Raw genomic sequence first — 20,380 nt, forward strand, 5'->3', positions numbered from 1 at the left:
CTGTTCTATAACATTTTTCTATACTTGTGCAGAATGCAGCACACCTGCTCTGTTCAGTAGTTGCAAGCTCGTTGTTTTCTGGGCAGTTCAGATGCCTCAACTGGTATGTTGAAAGCTCAGAAGTGGTCCAAACAGTTGACTCCTTTCTGTTGCTGAGGAAAGAGTTCGGTTCCTTTAAAGAAGACTATATTTGAAAACACCCTGAGACGCATGGTACCTAAGTAAATCCAAATTACTCTGCACTTCCAATCCCACAGATGAAGTTCCCAGTTGAAGACGTGGCTGTGCCCTGTGAACTTTGGTACACACTGGATTCTTGTGGTATGTGTTCATTTTGTTATTAATTTGCATAATTTGTTGTGAAGCAGTTTCTTGCACAAAGTGTTATTTTTAAATAAGTTTTCAGTGACACAAACAATTGTAATTTTTAATTTAACTTTTTCTTTAGATTGTCAACATTTCTGCACAGAAAATACTGCTCATAGACCCCATGGGAATGAAGGTGTTTATGACAGGAAAATTCTGCGCAACTGGAGGTATGTATGATACTGAGGTGTTATTCTTAGATTAAAAAAAAAAAAATCTTGTTTCATTACAAACACTTTTGTTCAACTAGGAATTTTCTGAGGATGAGAGGGCATGAAGACACCATGGAGTGGCAGTTACAGACTATGCAACACAACAAGCGACAGGATTCCTGCAGTTGTGGAGTTTTACTGTTAAAGGTAACCCTTATTCAAATGATTCAGTTTCTTGTTAGCTAGAATTAAGACTTTAAGTGAATTTAAGTGAAGTGAAAGTTATTTCGGTCAACAACAACAAAGATGATCATTTTACATAGAAGTACTTAATCATACAGTAACTGAAAAAGGAATAGGCTGACGCCTTGTGGCTTATAATTATCCTATCCTTTACCTAATTAAGACTTTACATTCTAATTATGATCAATCTCACAGTTTGCAGAACACTACCTTGATTTTGGAGAGGTCAGTGAGGTGTCAACCACTACAGAGCCAGTTGTGCTGGAGTGAATGCAGATAGCTTGCACCCTACTTGAAAATCGAGGTAAGTCCAGTAAAGTCCTTATCACGTTAGTGCGTACTTCCAATTTAAATAGTGCTTTTCAAACAGCACAGTACAAATAGTGCTCTTCAAACACTTTCAGATAAGACCCTTCTCAAAGTCTAATTTAGACTAATTTTCCAGGAAGTATATTTGGAGAAAATGTACTTTTATTTTTTAATTATTCAATAAATAATGTTTGATTAAAACCTAACTATGATTGTGTTTCAGGGAACGCTGAGGACTACTGCATTGTTTGCTCCATGTTAGATGCTAACGCTGACCGCAGCATGATTGAAATGGTAAAACAAAACAAAACAAAACAAAAGAAACACATAAGTCTTAGTATCATTACTTGCCAATCATAATTAAAATGTTGAGTAATAGTATTCACCAAACAGAATATGAGCCATTTATTTTTCCTTTCCAGGTGCAGTGTGAATCTTGCCAAAGATGGGCACATTTTGCATGTGAAAAATATAAAGAGAGCAACCAAGAATATAAATGCCAAAAATGTAGCCAGAGTCAGACAGAGACTGTGCAGAGACTGTAGAAGGACAGAGCAGCAGCAGAGCAGTCCAGATACACTGATGATCCTCTGTCAGATCCAGAGGGACACACAGGGATGATGCTGGACTCTACATTGTGTCTGACAGTGGAGCTGTTCTCAGAGCAGTTCACTCTGCAGCACTCTGTCAGTCACTGCTGGATGAAGCTCTCCTCTCCACCTCCCAGTAACATGGCCCAGTCAGAGCGTCTCTACACACAAGCTGCTGCTGCTTCAACCTCTCTGGATCATCAGGACACAGCTCCTCCTCTCTCAGCACACACACCGTCCTGTTTACCATCATCAGCTCCACCTGCAGAGAGAAGAAGGAAGAGCAGAGGAGATAAACGAGTGTTTCCAGAGACTCTTCATCAGCTGTCAGTCAGTGATGCAGCACATCCAGTATAAAGAGCAGCAGGGACTTCAGTGCTGGGACTGTACTAGGACTCATTGTTGCTTCACTTTTTCTAATCTTTGGATTTTTATTGAAGTTGATGAAAATGTTTTTCCCTCCTAGTTTGAGTTTGGACTTTCATTCATTAGAAGAACCTTGGTGTGTCCACTCTGAGCTCTGTAGGAACCCCAACAACAAGCCCAACAATCCAGATGGACGGTTCCAGCTGTTAACTGGAGGAATTCCATCCAAACATCTGCTCTCACTAAATTCTTCCTCACCTACAGACTGTGTTCTTCACTGCTTTAAACTTGGAAATGAATGCAGTCATTGGTCTGCGTGCTGCTTTGTTCAGAGAGCTGATTGGCTGTTGACAGTGTTTGATCAGAGTGTGTCAGCCGTTACCATGGTGACCATAAAGGTCAGAAACAGGAAGTGTTTGTGTCCAATCCTGAAGCCTGTCACCATTCTCCTCTCACAGCTTCACTGAGAAGCTGCAGCTTTACAGGAAACACTGGATCTTTGTTTCATACTGACTGTGTTTAGTACAATACTGCTGATAGCACCACCCACTCACTCCATCACTCTACTTACTCCAGAGTCTCCAGTCTGTAGTCTGGACTCTGCTGAAGATCAGACAGCTGCTTCACATCTGGATCCTTCAGGTTGTTTCCCCACAGGTCCAGCTGTCTCAGATGGGAGGGGTTGGACTTCAGTGCTGCTGCCAGATAATCACAGCTGATCTTTGACAAACCACACCACCTCAATCTGTATAAAGAATGAAAGATGTAAGTTTATTAGACAAAGTGTGAGCTTGAAATCATTCAGTGTTTCATCATCTGTTCAGAGCTGAAGAAGGTTCAGAATGTAGAAGTTTAGAAAATGGAAACTCCAAACAGCTGACAGAGTTCATACGCCTTTGTCAGGGTCAAATTCAAGCAAGACCATGTGAAAATTAAAACACATCATCCTAGGTGAACTTAAACACCTTTGTTCCCCTTTTGTTAAGACATAGAAAAGTACACCACACAAAAATACTGCAAAAGGAAACGGTCGCCTTATATACATAGTGTATAAACTCAAAATGCACATTTCACTTCAAATTAAGATTAAGACTTTGAACAGATCACATAGTTCAGTTCAACATATAAGACTTTAAGAATGCACAAGCATCTACTTAAAATCTATTTAATTTATCATCCATGATATTATTTTGTACAATTCCAATGTATTTTGTTCATCTCCCTTAAATAAACAGGCAGTCTTAAAGTATGAAATATTCATATACAAACACATATAAATGTGTGTACTGTCTCAGTGGCTGATAGTACCCCACAGGCCTCAGTGTGAGCTTGAAGACATTTATAATGTTTAAGTAGTTTAATGTGCAGGTGCTGACGATAAACACATTTTGAATGAAAGCCGGGGAACTTTGGTAGCACAGAAACAAGTGGCTATTCTTTGTGACTATATGGATCACTCACAATACCATTATTTCACACAAAGGCACCAAATTAATACTCAAAAAAGCTGCAGCAATACACACAAATATAAACAGTACTTGGTGACAACTTTGCTTTTAGCCTTTAACCCTTCTTGACTACTTTTGATGTGGCCTCTATATTTTACCTTTAAAAACAGTTTATCTTGCCAATCTGTTATTTTCTCATTTTGACCAACTGTATCAGCACAATTTATCTAAATTCAGACAAAATTTAAAATACAAGTAGAAAGTGATATTTTGACTGTAAAAACCACACACATGTTTAACGAATCATCTTCATAACTTGAAATGCAAATAGAGATTGTACATTTTTAAAAATACGCACACGTTTTGCAAACAACAAAGTTATATGGTACTATTTACCAAAAAATGCAGCCAAGGCTCAGACGTTTTTCATATAATCATTTCAAACTATTTACAGAACAATCAGGTGTCAAACAATAGTTTGTGTCACTCTAACACATATGAGAACAGCACAGGGATAAACCTGCAGGTCTGACAGCAGGTGTGTCACTCAGCGTTTACACTGCAATCTGCCTTTGTTGGCTTTAAGGCAGCAACTGTGACGATCACTAGTAGAACTGACACACAAAACAAAACAACAGCTACACACTAAATACACAAGACAACAAACTAACTTGAGACCAAACACGGTAAATGTCACAAATCTCTCACGTATCAAAACTCTCTCTCTCTTTCGCTCACTCGCTCTCTCTTGCCGGTCACTCCTAAAACTTCCCCCTTTTGCTAAACAACCAAATGTCATGTTTCCATATCATTTTTGATTGGTCGACATGGTACATTTTCCCACCTATAGGGCTTTGGAGCGTGATGTCACGGGAGATGGGCCATGCCCCCTTCCGCCATGACAGTAGGCCAGCCAAAGGATACCATTTCAGCTATGGATCGTACGTGTTGTGTTGTCGGTTGCAACGTTAGATCACACGATCGTGAAGGCAAGAAGCTGGATAACGGGCTCTCTTTTCATCGTTTTCCATCCTGGAGGCAACGTGAGGGATCCCATGTATCCGATATTACTAAACAAAGACGTCAGGCTTGGATTGCAGCGGTGAGACGAGCGGATATCGAGTTCTCTGCAATCCCCAGCTTTTTGTTGGTTTGCTCACGGCATTTTCTTTCCGGTGAGTTCTAAATTAATTCATATCACTCTTGAAAGGCTTTTAGTGTGATTTTCAACGTGCTGCGGTCATAGATAATGAGATAAAACATGCTAATGTGTGATGCTGCAGAACCACATCATGTCGACTGAGTAGCTTATGATTTGGCATTATTGCAGGCAAACCAGCATATGAAATGGATGTAACAAATCCAGACTGGGCACCAACACTGCACATGGGGCATGACGACATACCTGTATCAGACTCGGACCGGCACGCAAGGCGTACGCAACGGAAGCGAAAAAGAGCACCCATCGGAGGTAAACAACCCCTCCCTCTAAAAACATACTAAATTGCTATCACTGTACACTAATCCGCACATAACTTCCAGATGAATCACACACCTGTCATTGGAAGATTGGTGTACATTTACCTTATGTCTAATTTTATCTTACAGGCTTTCGTTATGCAGCTGCAGAGTCTGAAGGTGTGCCCCGTGCAGAAGTGATTGATGAAGATCTGACAGAAGACCAACAGCAAAATCACAATGTCATGGAGGCAGTGGACAGCAGTTGTGTTGGACAAGTGGAGGTTGAGGTACCAGCTGCAAATGTGGATATACTGAAGAAATGTAAACCTTTTAAAATGATGACAGATTACAAACTCTCAGCTGTGTCTGTAATCAAACCTCTGTAACTTTGCTTCACTTCAGCAGCATCAGCTCATGTTCACATGTTGATTCATGGTTTGCTTCAGTTTTTGATGGACTGCAGAATATTTTGAAGGTTATCTGCTATAAAAAAGCCAGAACAGGAAAATCTGCTTCATGTGTTTCTGTTTGATCCTCAGTGACTTTGACACAAAGGCCTCTGCTGTGATGATCACACCTCTGATCAAGTCTCACAGTGTCAGCTTTGTTTTTATACATATGGATATGTGCTGATAAATGATCAGAATTATAATATTTCCCACTGTCTGCTGTGTGCCGTGACCTTTGACCTGCTAAAGACAGTCAGCTGTGGATTATTCATTGTTGTGTCTGATACTTAGAACTGTGAGGAAGAACACTACACAGTTAATCAGGGTCCCCTCTCTCTGAATCAGGAAAGGTGGGCAGGCCGCGTGTGGGCCGCGGGCCATACGTTGACTCTCACTGTTTGAAATGTGAACATTGTTCTGCTGCAGTCAATGGACGAAACCAGAGAAGAAGAAAACAGACTTTACCATGAAGATCCTCAGTGTGGATCAGTATAATATCAGCCTGATGTCTGCAGTTTAGTGTCAGCACAACTTTCACATCATATTCATCTCAGCACAACTAAAACATGCTGACTGACCTCAGAGTTTCAAGTCCACATCCTGGACTCTCCAGGAAACCACACAGATGTTTCACTCCTGAATCCTGCAGCTTGTTGTTGAAGCTCAGCTCCAGCTCTCTCAGATGGGAGGGGTTGGACTTCAGTGCTGCTGCCAGATAATCACAGCTGATCTCTGACAAACCACAGCGACTCAATCTGTATAAAGAATGAAAGATGTAAGTTTATTAGACAAAGTGTGAGCTTGAAATCATTCAGTGTTTCATCATCTGTTCAGAGCTGAAGAAGGTTCAGAATGTAGAAGTTTAGAAAATGGAAACTCCAAACAGCTGAAGCAAACAGGAAGCAGCTTCAAACAAACACAACAAGAGAAAAAACTCTGAATGTTTCACATTAAAGTCGTACATTTATCATAAAAACAGGACAAAGACTTGAAAAAGTCGTGTTTTTCCTTCCAGGAACCACAAGGCTTCACTTTTAAAGGTGAAGTGTGAAAGAAATGGACATATTTGAAGTCCAACACCTTTTTCCAGTCACATTATTAAAGCAGACAAACTACAAGCTCATTTTCATTCCAACAAGTCATCTTCTGACCTGGACTAACAACACTGGTCTCTATGTGCAGCTGGCTGTGAGACCAGTGCTCAGGGAGCGTCTACAAAGTGCAACACTGAAAGAACATCACACACTAGCTTTGTCCCAAAACGTCGGCTGCATCCTTCGGAGGACCCGGTATTCGCGGTCTACGTGGGCCGGGTCCTTCAAAGACCGAAAAGGCTGGAAGTGCGAGGCTGTGAAATGGGACGGTCTAGCCTTCAGATTTGCGTCACCGCTGTGTCGGTGGAGTTTAATAAACTCGGCCGTCTGCTCCTTGCTATCTAAAATATAACAGGACACTGGCGTAAACTCTCGACCGTCTCACACTTCTGTTTAATCAGTTTCCTGTTTAACGTTTATTCAGCTGTGTGAAAATCCCGGAGGAACTTTGATCTCAGCCAAACCGATTTACTCCGGAACAAATAAAACACAGAAAAAAGGCAAACAATTACATTTTTAAGTTCTCCGAGTGACTTATATATCGTGTTTCACCTGAGTAGCGAAAGAGCGGGGTCTGAAAACGATGAAGCCGGGCGTCCGCTGCTCTCGCCGGCTGGAGTGACCATTGAACCCCCAGCTTGCTAGCGAGCGGGTGGGGAACAGACGTCTCCGAAAACGTCGGCACACTTTTGCAAATATGTGATGTCTTGATAAACCAAGCAGATATTTGAAGTTTACACAGCTACTTTCTCACCTGAAAATATGTTAAAAGTTTATTTTGTGACCCAGAAAGATTAATAAGAGTAATTTGAAAACTTAGTAGCAGCCGCCATTGTTGGCAGCTGAAATTTGGCTGGGCCGCGCTATGAATTCTGGGATATGGTGGGCCACGAAGGACACACCCGACGAATCCTTCAAATTCGGGGAAATGAAGGACGCATTTGTCGGGCACATTTGAAGGAGTCGACAAATACGGACAGCCTTCATCGCCTGGCTGTGATGTAATCGGCCTTCAAATGCAGCCTCTGGAGGATGCAGCCGACGTTTTGGGACACAGCTACTAATTTGCTTCCATCATCCAACCTGAAGATGAAACAGAGACGCCCCCCCTTCAAAGTAAAAGCTGCTCCTTTTGGACACAGTATCAAAGAAAGTCTACAGTATAACATAGAAAAGACAGAACAAAGTTTTGGTTGTTTTTAAATTGTGCAGAAATGAAACTACACTAAGCTCAATTATGTGACAGACATTTCATCCCATGTCAGTTTGGCCTCATCCTGGGCCGGATTATCCAGCACACACTCTGACCACAGGTCCATGTTGAGCAGGATGAGCTGCTGGCTAATCTGGAGGCTGTAGCAGCAGCTCACAGTCACAGTGGGTTTCCACTCATGAAAAAGCTCTGGCTGCTTCATTTCTCATCTCATATCAGAGACTTTAATGCTTCACTGAAGCTGTACTGTGATGCTTCCATATTCCAGTGAGGCCTCCATAATGATTTCAGCTGTTCTGTACACACACTGTGTGCCCTGTATGGCTCAAAGTCTCTGCAGCCTGTTTTTATCTGCTATCATCAGATCTTCATCATCCTCATTCACATCCCTCACACACTCTACAGCCTCATCAGCACTGACTTCATCTTCACTGACTGATGGAGCACAACATGAACCTGTGGAGGCTGAAACACTGTCCTGTCAAACATCTCCCCGTCACCACTCCACTTCTGTCAGCCTTTAAATGAACCCTGCTCAAGTCTGTCACTTCTGTTTGGAGCCAAAAGAGGTTAAAGATTACGCCACTACATTCTTGTCTAGAAAATATTAAAGTGTATTTGGTGACACACAAAAAAGGGTAAAAGTATAGTTTGGGTCCACACATGTCCAAACCCTGGTGTGTAGGCCTACTTAGTATTGAGAAAAGCCCACTAAAAGAACGCCCACCAGACCAAAGCAATGGTGTTGACTTGATCAGCATTAACCCCGCCCCCTGACTTTGATGGGTGAAGCTGACAAATAAAATGTATTTATGAACAGCGATGCAGGGCCAGGAGTAGCAACGTGAATTAAATAAATACATCATTAAATAATTCATTAAATGTGTCAGTAAAATAATTAAAATAGAAAACAAACCAACAAAATATGTAATTAACTAATTTGAATTGTACATAAATACTTAATGAATTATTTTAAATGAAATTAACCGATAATTCATTGTGATTTTGTTTTGTGTTTTGATGAGCTAATAATCAGCTCTCTTTTTCTCATTGTTGTTCTAAGCCGCTTATCCAAAGGTAAGGCACTACCTGTTGAATTATTTCCAAAGTGTGCCAAATTGGACATTACAAATTAAAGTCTACTCACTGAAATTACTGGGGAATGTCTGCTTTGATTTTGATGAGAATCTCATGACAGTACTGAGGATTTAATGCAGTTGGACTGCTAAAAATGATTGAATGCGGTTGGACCGCTAAAGGATTTAATACGGTTGGACCGTGGAAAGCAGTTGGACTGCTGAGTGATTTTAGTATATTAGGGAATTTGGTTATTGTTTGGGGTGGAGCCCGTATTGGTTATAAGGTTGGACCTGCTTCAGTCTTACACTTTTTTGGCTGTTTTACTGTTGTTCCAAAGTATTATAAATTATTCAAGAACGTCAGTTGGACTGATAGGAAGCGCAGTGCTCAGAGGTAACGCTTGCCAATGCCAAGGACGCTTAGGCATTGTCCTCGAAGAGGGATAGTCAGTTGGTCACTGTGGAGCTTGGGGCACTCCAGAATAACTAGGAGTTAGAGTCTCCTTACCGTTTGGAACGGTAGTCTGCGCTTTTTTGGCCAGCAGAAGTTGGACTTCGGGCGTGTAACTTTAACTTAAAACTTCGGGTAAGCCTTGGCTGTGAAATGCCAAAAATAGAGCTTCAGGCAAAGTTTGGGTTGGTTGACGCTTTTAAATTGAGTTAGGGATTTTAGAGATGAGGCCAGAAACTGTTGGACAGATACTGGTTAATTGATCACAAAAAAGTTGGACTTTATCGGTTGGACCGTTAACTTAAATTTATCGAAATTGTTTAGGCGCTAAAGCTGACAGATGTGACAGTGGTTGTAAATATAAGACGTCTTTGTAATATAAAATAAGAGATCTCTGTGTGAAAGGAGTCTGAGGCAGTGCTGGAGCTATTTTTAGACTGTGTGTGTGTGAGTGTGAAAATGCAAATTAGTCAGCAGTGAACTGTTTAAACCACAGTTGGTTTTACAAATACTGCTGCAAACATTGTTGAGTGTGTGTTTAAGACGCCATTTATGTTCATTAGAGGGCTATAAATAAAGTTTTGAGCTGCCGTAGTGAATGTATAGTAATTGACTGAGTTTTGATATATAAATATAGTGAGTGCACTGTATATATTTAAGACTAACATATTACTTTTAGGAGTAACCTCTCATCAGCAATAAATGCTGGTGTGTTTTATTTTTTCTATTCTATGTGTGTGCTGTGAGAATTAATAGAGGTTTCAATTGTTTTCTTTGACTTGCTCTTTCTGATTATGAAAGGCATGTCTGAAATACTCTTAGGAAAGCGTGTTGTGAGTATATTCCTCAACTCTTGTCACAGTTTAAGTGTGTGAATGCTGTGAGTAGCAGGTTTTGAGTGATTGGGTGTGATTTGTACAAAATAATAAATAATAATAACACTATGAAAGTTGATAGTAGAGTGAGTGCAGAAGTGGAAGTGTGAGAGAAAAGGCGGTGTGTGTGTGAGACGATCTGACAAACGCAAAGAATTTAGTATATTTAGAAGTGTGTGCGTGAAATAAGGGTGAATTGTTTTAGATCAAGACTTAGTAAAACAAGAGTTTTATTAGCCTGTAAAAAAAAACTAAACAGGAGAGATAGAAACAGAAAATATGGTTCTGAGCAGCTGCAAGGTTGACAGGAAATGGTGTGTGTGACAGGAACTTTGCATGCCCATAAAAGGAACTGACTGTGACAAGTGAGCACACAGAGAGAGAAACATACGAGTTAAACTCCAGGCAGATGAAGCAAATGGAGGTTTTAAGAAAAGAAATGAAAAGGATATTAATTGTATGCTTTAGTGTGTCAATACAGGTGGACTTCTTTCAACCTAGAATCTTGAGTACAAAACCATTGATTAACAGAATTGGGAGGAAAACAGGCCAGATTTTGGCTTAAAATTTTACAGCTTGACCTCCCACTTGTCCCGATCCTGAGAAGAAGCTCATAGGACAGTTAATCTCCTGATGAAGACCGACAGAACATCGTGGACTTCAAGAATTAACAGCAGGCAAAAGACAGTGCAACTGAAACTACACTGACGATACCAGCAGCAGCATGGAAGAAAAGCACGTGATGGAAAATGCACGGTGAACTGCAGGCTGGTAAGAACAGTGTGACATAACTGTTTAAAGACACTGAATGGGATATTTTGCCAGGCTGGGATTTAATCTAAAAGGAAAATACTGAAAAGAGCAACGGAGAAGAAACAGAGAAGAAACAGACTGTGTTTGCTGGGGATCACAAGACAACAAAGGACACTAAGAGAAGGGCACAGGGGCCAGTGGGAAGGTGAAGCCCAGACGAGTTCGACTGCGAGAATAGAGGGTACAATTGGGTTGAAATTGAAGCCGGAACTCAGGATGGTTTAGGGATGTCCACGTCACAAACAAAGAGGTAAACAAAAAGAAGGTAAAATAAAGAGAGAAAATAACTGACAATTACATTAATGAATAGAAGACACACATACAGATATTACATAGATTTATTTTTAGGATAAAGGGGAGAGCTTATACGTAGAAATGACTTTTTATACATATTGCATTTTGTGCCTTTAAGGGAGTTGTGGCTCAATTTGTCTCTTGTGGGTCACGAGCCTTTGGCTAGCGCTATGATTAGCCAATCTACTGTGAGGATGATATGAGTTATTGAAGGATTGCACACGCTTACAGACACAGAGTCCATAAACACACATGACAGTATTGATTCCAGGCAAAAGGCCTCAAATTAATTTAGCGTTTAACTGAACTTGAGCTGGCCCTGTAATAAGTGACAGAAAAGAGGAACTGAATAGGAGTTTCTTGCTTTAGAGAAGGACCAAAGGAAGGAAAGCATATATTTTGGTTAAGTCTGATAAACTAGAATGAGAAGGTATTGTTACATCAAAGGAGCAAGATGAAATAAAAAGGCTGTACCAAAAACAGGTTATAACATAGGAAATGTGAGTTTTAAAATGAAGTTAGTGTTAACCAGAGATGGGCAGTAACGCGTCACTTGTAACGCGTTACTGTAATCTGATTACTTTTTTCAAGTAACAAGTAGTGTAAGGGATTACTATTGCAAAATCGGTAATTAGATTACCGTTACTTTCCCGTAGGAACGCTGCGTTACTGCGTTACTAAAACCGTGATTTTTTTGCGAGAATGTCTCACGACAGTGACCTAAGCGAGTGCGCCGTTAGTGACAACAGCTGTGTGCAGATCAACAATGGATCATAAATCGATTGTGGGAGAGAGTATGAGCGTGCAGCGTTTAAAGCGTGGAAGTACTGACCTTATTTTGAGTTTGATTCCATAAAAAGTGACAGAAACATTAGTGTCCGTTGTGCGTGGGAAGAAAACCTTTTACAGCGGAAAAAAAACCCTAAACTTCCAAGCAAGCACCGAGTGCGCAACGACGTAATGGGAAATTCACAGAGAAACTCGCGGATTCTTCAACTGACCGCGGCACACCTGCACCAGGGTAAACCTCCGCCTACCCCCAGTCCTGCTTTACAGGTCAAAATAGAGCAACAGGACCGCTGAGTCTTTGAGTTTATTTATTTTCTGCTGTGTTTTACTTGCATCTATTTGAAAGACTGAGTGTAAACACAAAAAATATTTCATTTTATGTGCTGGAATGTGCAGAAAATAGGTTTCAATGTTAAACTAATTTATTCAAGTCAGAGAATGTTGCATATAATTAAATTTTTGCTTGATGCATAAAATTAAAAGATTAAAACTGATAAAACAAGTTTAAAAAAAGAGACTTTTCCATTTGATTACATTTTGTATGATGAATTATGCAGAAAAAGTAGAATTGGGCTGAAAGATCTATCGCTTTATCACCTCTTCAGGTTGTAAATCGTGTTTTTAAAAAGTAACTAAGTAACTAAGTAATTAATTACTTTTGAAAATAAGTAATCAGTAAAGTAACGGGATTACTTTTTTGGGGAAGTAATCAGTAATTAGTTACTGATTACTTTTTTCAAGTAACTTGACCAACACTGGTGTTAACACACAGGAGTTGTTTCAAGGCAGCGTTTAGCTATGATAAAATGTATGCAGGAGTAATTGCTTATATGTTTAAACTTAATTGATTAAAGTGGTTGTTTTTTTGGATCTTTTAGTAGAATAGGCGCTTATAATGATTTTCTTGTGAAAGGAGATTCTAGGTCAGAGTGGAGGCCTTGCAGCAGCGAGACTTCTGTGTACAGGATGTTGATGATTAGATAAGGCAAGCGACAGGAAACGCATGCAGGGACGTGAAAGCAGCGTTTTAAGAGTTTTAAAATGATGAGTAACGTTGAAGAATATATATAAATACAAGTCAATAAGTCAAGAAGATAATTAGGATCAGGCTTTTTATTAAAGAGTCCCAAAGATGATAAGTTAGGGAGGTGCAGGAAAAGGTGTTTTGTTTGCTTTACAGAAGATCTCGGCGACCACAGGGGGGTGAGGATCCTGGAGGCCCGAGGCATGATGGACCACAAGAGAGGGACGCAGAAAAAACCTAATCTTACGCATGGAGTGTTCTCGAGGGGGAGCTGGTGTTTATTACTGGGCCACTTAGATGACATGAGGTTGTCTGATTTGCTGAGCCAGAGGACGGCTAGAGAGGGTCAGAGCGGGAGTGGTGACCTCGATGTCCATGATGCCATGGATGGACATGGAAGCAGCTGAGTGGGCCGAGGAGTGACCCAACACAATGTATTGTGACCTCTGGTGTTCCAGAGGTCGAGAGAGGGAGTATTGAGATTGGAGAGATATTTTGCTGCTATTGTTAATAATCATCATCATTACCATTGCATTAATAATATAATCTACAGAATTGATATTGCATTCAGATGTTTAAACAGTGTGTGTCTTTCAGAAAGACTAAGTTGCAGGCTGACAGGAAGTTGCAGGTTTGAAGAGTGTGTCTTTTGCAGAACTGAAACCGAAAGCAGAGTCTAAGTGCAGGTTATTTTGAGGAGCCTTTAAGGACGAGACACACACTTAGTTAAAGAGAATCATTTATAGGTGGAAGTTTAATCATGTTTTGCTCGGGGTTGCAAAAGAGCAGTTTGTCGCAGAACTGCTGCTGATGTGTCAAGATGATAAGCGAGCATCCGGCAGTGACAGGAAGTACCTGCCATGAAGATAGGAGATAATGTTCTTTTAAACTGTGTTAAAAGTCATTGTGGTTTTGATTTGACGTATGCATATATTCTGTTTGTGACGTATGAGAGGGCGTCATTAAATTCAAGCCCTGATGGTATAAAATATCTGTTTATGCTTTGATTAAGTCGGAGATCAGCCCGGTCTGCGAACGGAGCTGGTCTTCCCACGCGTGTATTTCATTAAAATCAATTGTTTGACCAAGTTCTGGACCATGGTTGTTTGTACTCTCCTTCCCCAATATTTGAACCTTAACATTAGTTTACTCAAAATAATTTTAAGACATCAATATTAAAGGTTAAGTTATGATAATGAATACATGCAACTATAACTGATGACATAAGAATTTGGATTTTTTAAGCTAAAGGGAAGGTGCTGACTCACTTGGCATGTTACTCTCAAATCCTCCCTAATAACAAGAACATAATTACACTTTAGCCACAAGAGGGCAGCAGCATTAATACAAGTCACGTGTATATAAAGGTACAGTGATTATATTACAGTGATTTTGACAAAAACAAAACAGAAGTTGATGCAGTGTGTTTTTCCATAACATACCAACCAAATTAAATAATAAAAACTTCATAACTTACAGAACTTTTTTAGAGACTTTGACCACTGGCAGCAGCCTCAGAAGAGCCTCCTCTGAAGCAAAGTATTTCTTCAGGTCAAACACATCCAGATCTTTTTCTGATGACAGTAAGATGAAGACCAGAGCTGACCACTGAGCAGGAGACAGTTTATCTGTGGAGAGACGTCCTGATCTCAGGGACTGTTGGATCTCCTCCAGTAGAGAACGATCATTCAGTTCATTCAGACAGTGAAACAGATTGATGCTTTTCTCTGCAGACAGATTCTCACTGAGCTTCTTCTTGATGTACTGAACTGCTTCTTGGTTGCTCTTTGAGCTACTTCCTGTTTGTGTCATGAGGCCTTGCAAACGAGTTTGATTAGTCTTCAGACCCAAGAGAAAACGAAGGAACAAGTCCAGGTGTCCATTGGGGCTCTGTAAGGCCTTGTCCACAGCACACTGGTAGAAGTATTTCTCTGTCTGAGAGCTTGTTTGTTGCTCTTCCAGCAGATTGAGTCCAGAGTTGATGAAGGTCAGGTGGACATGAAGAAGCAGCCAGAAACTCCTGAACACTGAGATGAACAAAGCAGAACACCTTGTTCTGGTACAGTTGTTTCTCCTCTTTAAAGATCTGTGTGAACACTCCTGAGTACACTGAGGCTGCTCTGATATCGATGCCACACTCTGTCAGGTCTGGTTCATAGAAGATCAGGTTTCCTTTCTGCAGCTGATCAAAAGTCAGTTTTCCCAGTGACTCAATCATCTTCCTGCTCTCTGGACTCCAGTGTGGATCTGTCTCAGCTCCTCCATCATATTTGATCCTCTTCACTTTGGCCTGAACCACCAGGAAGTGGATGTACATCTCAGTCAGGGTGTTGGGCAGCTCTCCTCCCTCTCTGGTTTCCAGCACATCCTCCAGAACTGTAGCAGTGATCCAGCAGAAGACTGGGATGTGACACATGATGTGGAGGCTTCGAGCTTTCTTGATATGGGAGATGATCCTGCTGGCCTGCTCCTCATCTCTGAATCTCTTCCTGAAGTACTCCTCCTTCTGTGGGTCAGTGAACCCTCTGACCTCTGTCACCATGTCGACACACTGAGGAGGGATCTGATTGGCTGCTGCAGGTCGTGTTGTTATCCAAAGGCGAGCAGAAGGGAGCAGGTTCCCTCTGATGAGGTTTGTCAGCAGCTCATCCAATGAGGTGGACTTTCTTGTTTCAGTCAGGATTTTAGTTTTGTTGAAGTCCAAATTAAGTCGACACTCATCCAGACCATCAAGTATGAACACAACCTGGAAGTCTTCAAGCCTGCAGATTCCTGATTCGTTAGTTTGATTAAAGAAGTGATGAACAAGTTCCACCAAGCTGAACTTTTCCTCTTTCAGCACATTCAGCTCTCTGAAAGTGAATGGAAATATGAACTGGATGTCCTGGTTGGCTTTGTCTTCAGCCCAGTCCAGGCTGTATTTCTGTGTTAAGACTGTTTTCCCAATGCCAGCCACTCCCTTTGTCAGCACTGTTCTGATTGGTTCGTCTCTTCCTGGTGAGGCTTTAAAGATGTCTTCTTGTCTGATTGTTGTTTCTGGTCTGTCTGGTTTCCTGGATGCTGTTTCAATCTGTCTGACCTCATGTTCATCATTGACCTCTGCAGTCCCTCCCTCTGTGATGTAGAGCTCTGTGTAGATCTGGTTCAGGAGGGTTGGGCTTCCTGCTTTAGCGATGCCCTCAAACACACACTGGAACTTCTTCTTCAGTTGGGCTTTAAGTTCTCGTTTACAGAGTGGAGCAAATATTTCTGAAGGTAAGAAATTCAGAAAAAAATATTATATAATAAATATCATAGCCTTTCAGTACCCTGAAAGGATGAATGTCTATTGGTCCATTTCTTGAGCTATTAGGAAAGATCAATATTCAGTCTTTAGAGAAATTCTCTTACTGCTCTGCAGATGGTCAGCCATCTCATGCTGCTTAAGTCTCCTCAAGAAGTGGAGTGTGATCTTCAGAAATGCTTCTCTGCAGCTCTTTCTTTCATCTTCATCCTCACCTTCAAACATCTCCTCATCCTCCATCTGGCTCTTTAAAGTTTCTGGGTGATCTGGACTCAGAAGCTTCTGGATCTTCTTCAGCTCGTTCTTCACAAACATGGTGATGTTGTCCTCCAGCCGCTGGAAAAGAAGACTATATGAATTACCCAGTGGTAAATGGACTGGTTCTTATATAGCTCTCTTTGATACTCTGTGCACACAAAGCAGTTTATACAACATGCCTCATTCAACCAAGCACATTGTTCTATGCTTAAATACTTTCTTTCACACTCTGATGGATGCATCAGAGGGCAGCTTGGGTTTAGTACGTTACCCAGTACATTTGCCAGCCAGGGTTTGATTCACAAACCTTCTGACTAGTAGCTGACCTGCTCACCTCCTGAGCTACAGTCACCCCAATCTGACTGAAATCATGGAGCCCAAACTCTGATGTATGTTGGACACACTGACAATCCTCTGGTCCACAAAGTGCAGCATAGAGGTGACTGAAAAGAACAAATGTAAACGTAGTACTACAAACCATAACCACAGAGTCCAGGTGTGTTTGATGTTGCTGTGCAGACTGACCAGTGGAAACCTCTGCTCTCTGCTGGTCCACTCTGTGGAGAAGTAATGTATAATTAGCTCATGTTATGTCTGTCCACACACAGACACAAGCTAAAGGTCCATGAAATGATGTTTGGATGGGTTCAGTCAATCAGATGACTGTCATGGTGGAGCTTTGCTAGTCCTGCTGATCCCACTGAGAATTAACAACTCAGTTTCCAGATGTCTGTAGTTTTCTGCTCAGTTTCTTTGGTCCCAACAGCTCTTACCATCTCCTGCATAAAGCTTTCCCTCCATGCTCAGATGCCCTGGAACAAGGTGCTCTCTTTATATCAGTGACTGGTTTAAAGGGACAACTTGCAGTGCTCGCCAACCTTTGTGTCAGCAAAAGTAGTTCTAATGTTTCTTACATTTATTACATTTTTACATTTTTACACACACAAATCAATGAACGCAAAAACATAAACTTTTCAGACATTTTGTTTTACAATGTTACAAAACTCAGTTCACAACTACACAGTCTGATTTACAAGTACAAAATATTTATGACCACAGTTTGAGCCAATGTATGTCCCGAGTCTGTGGACTCAGTGGTTTTGTTTTGATTGTTCTTGTCTTTTGTTACAATTTCATTCTGATTAAGATTTTCTAGTTCTGAGGTTTTGGTTTCTGTGTTCCCTCTGTACTGTGTTAGTATTGTGTCTCTGTGTTCACTTCCTGTTTTATTTTGACAGTGCCATGTCCTACGTTAGTGTGTCTACTTTTGCTTCCCCTTGTCTGGTTATGTCCAATGAATCCTGCTGTGTCTCCCTTTTCTCATTCCCTGATGGCTCTTTTGTGTATATGAGCCCTTTGTTTTCTCCTGCTTGTTGCTGGTTCGTCTGTGTTGTCTCCCCGTGTCTCCGTTTAAGGTTTCAGGTTAGTTTTTTTGTTTTTTCAGTAGAGGTTATCTTAGCTTCTGCACAGGCCATCTCCACTGCACTTCACCGTTTCAATAAAGCTCACTCACTTCACAGCAGTGTCTGCATCTTGGGTCCTTTATTAAATTCAACATGGCTCGCCCCGCTAGCCGTGACATAAGATGTGAAAACAATATCCAAAAAACACGAGAGACAAACAGGGAATAGTTTTAAGGTGCAGGGCCAACAAACTGAGTCTAGCCATAAACTCAGAGTTGATTGAATTAGCATTTTGAATTGGCTGATCTGAGCAATCAAGTCTATGTTCACTTTGAGTTAAGATTATACGTGATTGATGGAAAAGAAAAAAGCCGTCATCAGCAACTGATTCTGATTTAGCAGGTTTTCAAATCTAAACGGTACCCATCCCTAGCTGGCTGTAGTTAAACCTTTACTTAAAAAGCATCCCTAGACCCAGCTGTCTTAGCTAATTATAGGCCGATCTCCAACCTGACAATCCTTGAAAGAGTAGTTGGGGGGAGACAATCAGAGGGGCAGTGTGATGATCTTTGGTTACAAACTACCGCAGTCAAGTCATTAAGGGAAACAGGATCAAACTGCTCTAAGACAGCTGAGCACACAGGAGAAAGACTCGGATCTGAGGCAGCAGTCGGCGAGACAAGAGCCCTAATAGATAGAACCTTGTTGTTAAAAAATGCTAAAAAGAGTGACGCTGAAAAACTAGTTCATGCATTTATTACTTCCAGACTGGACGACTGTAATTCATTATTATCAGGAAGTCCTAAAAACTCCCTGAAAAGCCTTCAGCTGATCCAAAATGCTGCAGCAAGAGTCCTGACAGGGACTAGAAAGAGAGAGCAGATTTCTCCTGTTTTGGCTTCCCTTCATTGGCTGCTCCTCACATACAAGGTCTTAAATAATCAGGCCCCATCTTATCTTAATGCTGCACCACAACACCTGATCTCTGGTTTCCTCACCTCTTCAATCCCACTTTAATACTTGACTAAACTTATTTTCCTGTTTAGGTGTTGAGGCAAAGCCGCCCATCTACAATGCAGGCAACAGCAAACGGAGCTATTTTTGATTCCCTTTGGGTTTTTTCTACTTTTGTGCTACAAAATGTTCAAGCTGATTAAATTCATTAGAATAAAAGTTCAGATAATTTTCTCATATTAATGTTGGAGGTAGAAATTCAGGGAACTTTGCACAAAAACTGGCAGAAATTTCCTTCAAAGATGGAGTTTTTACTTTAATACTGTGAGTACATTTCAGAGCCTGTACTCTTTTACCTTTACTTGAGTAAAGAAGTTGAATCATTATTTCAGCTTTAAGAGGGTATTTTAACACAAACATCAGTCCTTCTACTTAAGTATGTTTGACACTTTGTTTAATCATCATTTTTAATGATCAAATATAATTATGTTTGTTATTTGTGGATTTTAAATGTCCTTGACAGAGACAGATGATGATCATTATCCTGCACTGTGGTCTCAGGTTTGGTCGAGCTAGCACAAAGAATGGCTATGTTGAACTTCCTCCTGGGATCTACACTAAGAAGTGAGTCCAACATTAGCAGGGTCTCTTTCCTTTATCTGGATTCACTTTAGCATTCACAGTCACGTGAAGCTTGTTATTAACTCGATAAGTCAACCCAGGGTTTCAGCTGAGCGTTCACATGAAACACATGGTGTTGGCAGCATCTGATCAATCATATTCATGGAGACGTGTATCAGCAACAGAGCAGCTGAGTTTGCAGAAGGAAGTCAAACTAAACCACAGGAACAATATGAGGAGATTACACACATAATAAAATACTAGCAGTAACACAGCTGCTGCAGACAAATCAGTCGTGTGATCGTGTGTGAGAGGAGAAGGACTGTAAAGGAGTTTGGTGTTAAAAGCTCTGTATGAATGTGGGAGACTTTGAAGGGCTTTAAAAAGGCCAATATAAAATAAAAGGCAGCAAAATTGCTGAGTGTGAAAGTCACCAGACTTATCAGACCTCTGTGATTAAGACCTGTAAGAACACCAGGGGCCCGTTCTTCGTACGTCGCTTACTACATCCAAGATCAAATGACACATCCAAGATCAAATCATCGCGCTAACCGTGAGCTCGCTAATCCGGTTCCCCGAACACACCTGCTGTTGACGATTAGTACAGCTGGACGCAGTAATGTGACATCACTGGGTGTCATAAAAGGGGCTACGCATCGATAGTAGAAACATTGATCGGCAACCCTCTGATTGGTCGGCGAAAATGTCGAAGGAGCGCGCTCGGCTCGGTATTTTTCGGCAGCAGAGCAAGAACTCCTGAGTGAGGGATTTCAGGAGTTTCAGAGTTTAATCAGAACGCAAGGGAACACTGCAAAGGCTGCAAAAGCAAGGAGAGAGGGCTGGCA

General features: G+C 41.1%; 2 protein-coding genes across 2 annotated transcripts in view; both read right to left on the bottom strand.

The window, feature by feature from the left end:
* Positions 1-5,943: 5,943 nt before the first annotated feature.
* Positions 5,944-20,380, bottom strand: part of LOC308407496 (protein NLRC3-like) — a gene marked incomplete at its 3' end in the record, with an annotated part of 496,743 nt that continues 482,306 nt past the window's right edge. The window contains exon 4 of the mRNA XM_080899151.1: positions 5,944-6,139. Within this exon, the coding sequence (XP_080755277.1) occupies positions 5,944-6,139 (196 nt within the window). The remainder of the gene's footprint in view (positions 6,140-20,380) is intronic.
* LOC308394039 (protein NLRC3-like) overlaps positions 14,729-20,380 on the bottom strand; it is a 237,891-nt gene continuing 232,239 nt past the window's right edge. Inside the window, exons 2-4 of the mRNA XM_080878165.1 lie at positions 17,036-17,114; positions 16,407-16,635; positions 14,729-16,265 (exon numbers count right to left, since the gene is read on the bottom strand). Of these exons, the coding sequence (XP_080734291.1) occupies positions 14,851-16,265; positions 16,407-16,635; positions 17,036-17,038 (1,647 nt within the window). The 5' untranslated portion in view covers positions 17,039-17,114 and the 3' untranslated portion in view covers positions 14,729-14,850. The remainder of the gene's footprint in view (positions 16,266-16,406; positions 16,636-17,035; positions 17,115-20,380) is intronic.

The sequence above is a fragment of the Rhamphochromis sp. 'chilingali' genome (genome assembly GCF_963969265.1).
Source record: "Rhamphochromis sp. 'chilingali' genome assembly, chromosome: 1".
NCBI lineage: Eukaryota > Metazoa > Chordata > Actinopteri > Cichliformes > Cichlidae > Rhamphochromis > Rhamphochromis sp. 'chilingali'.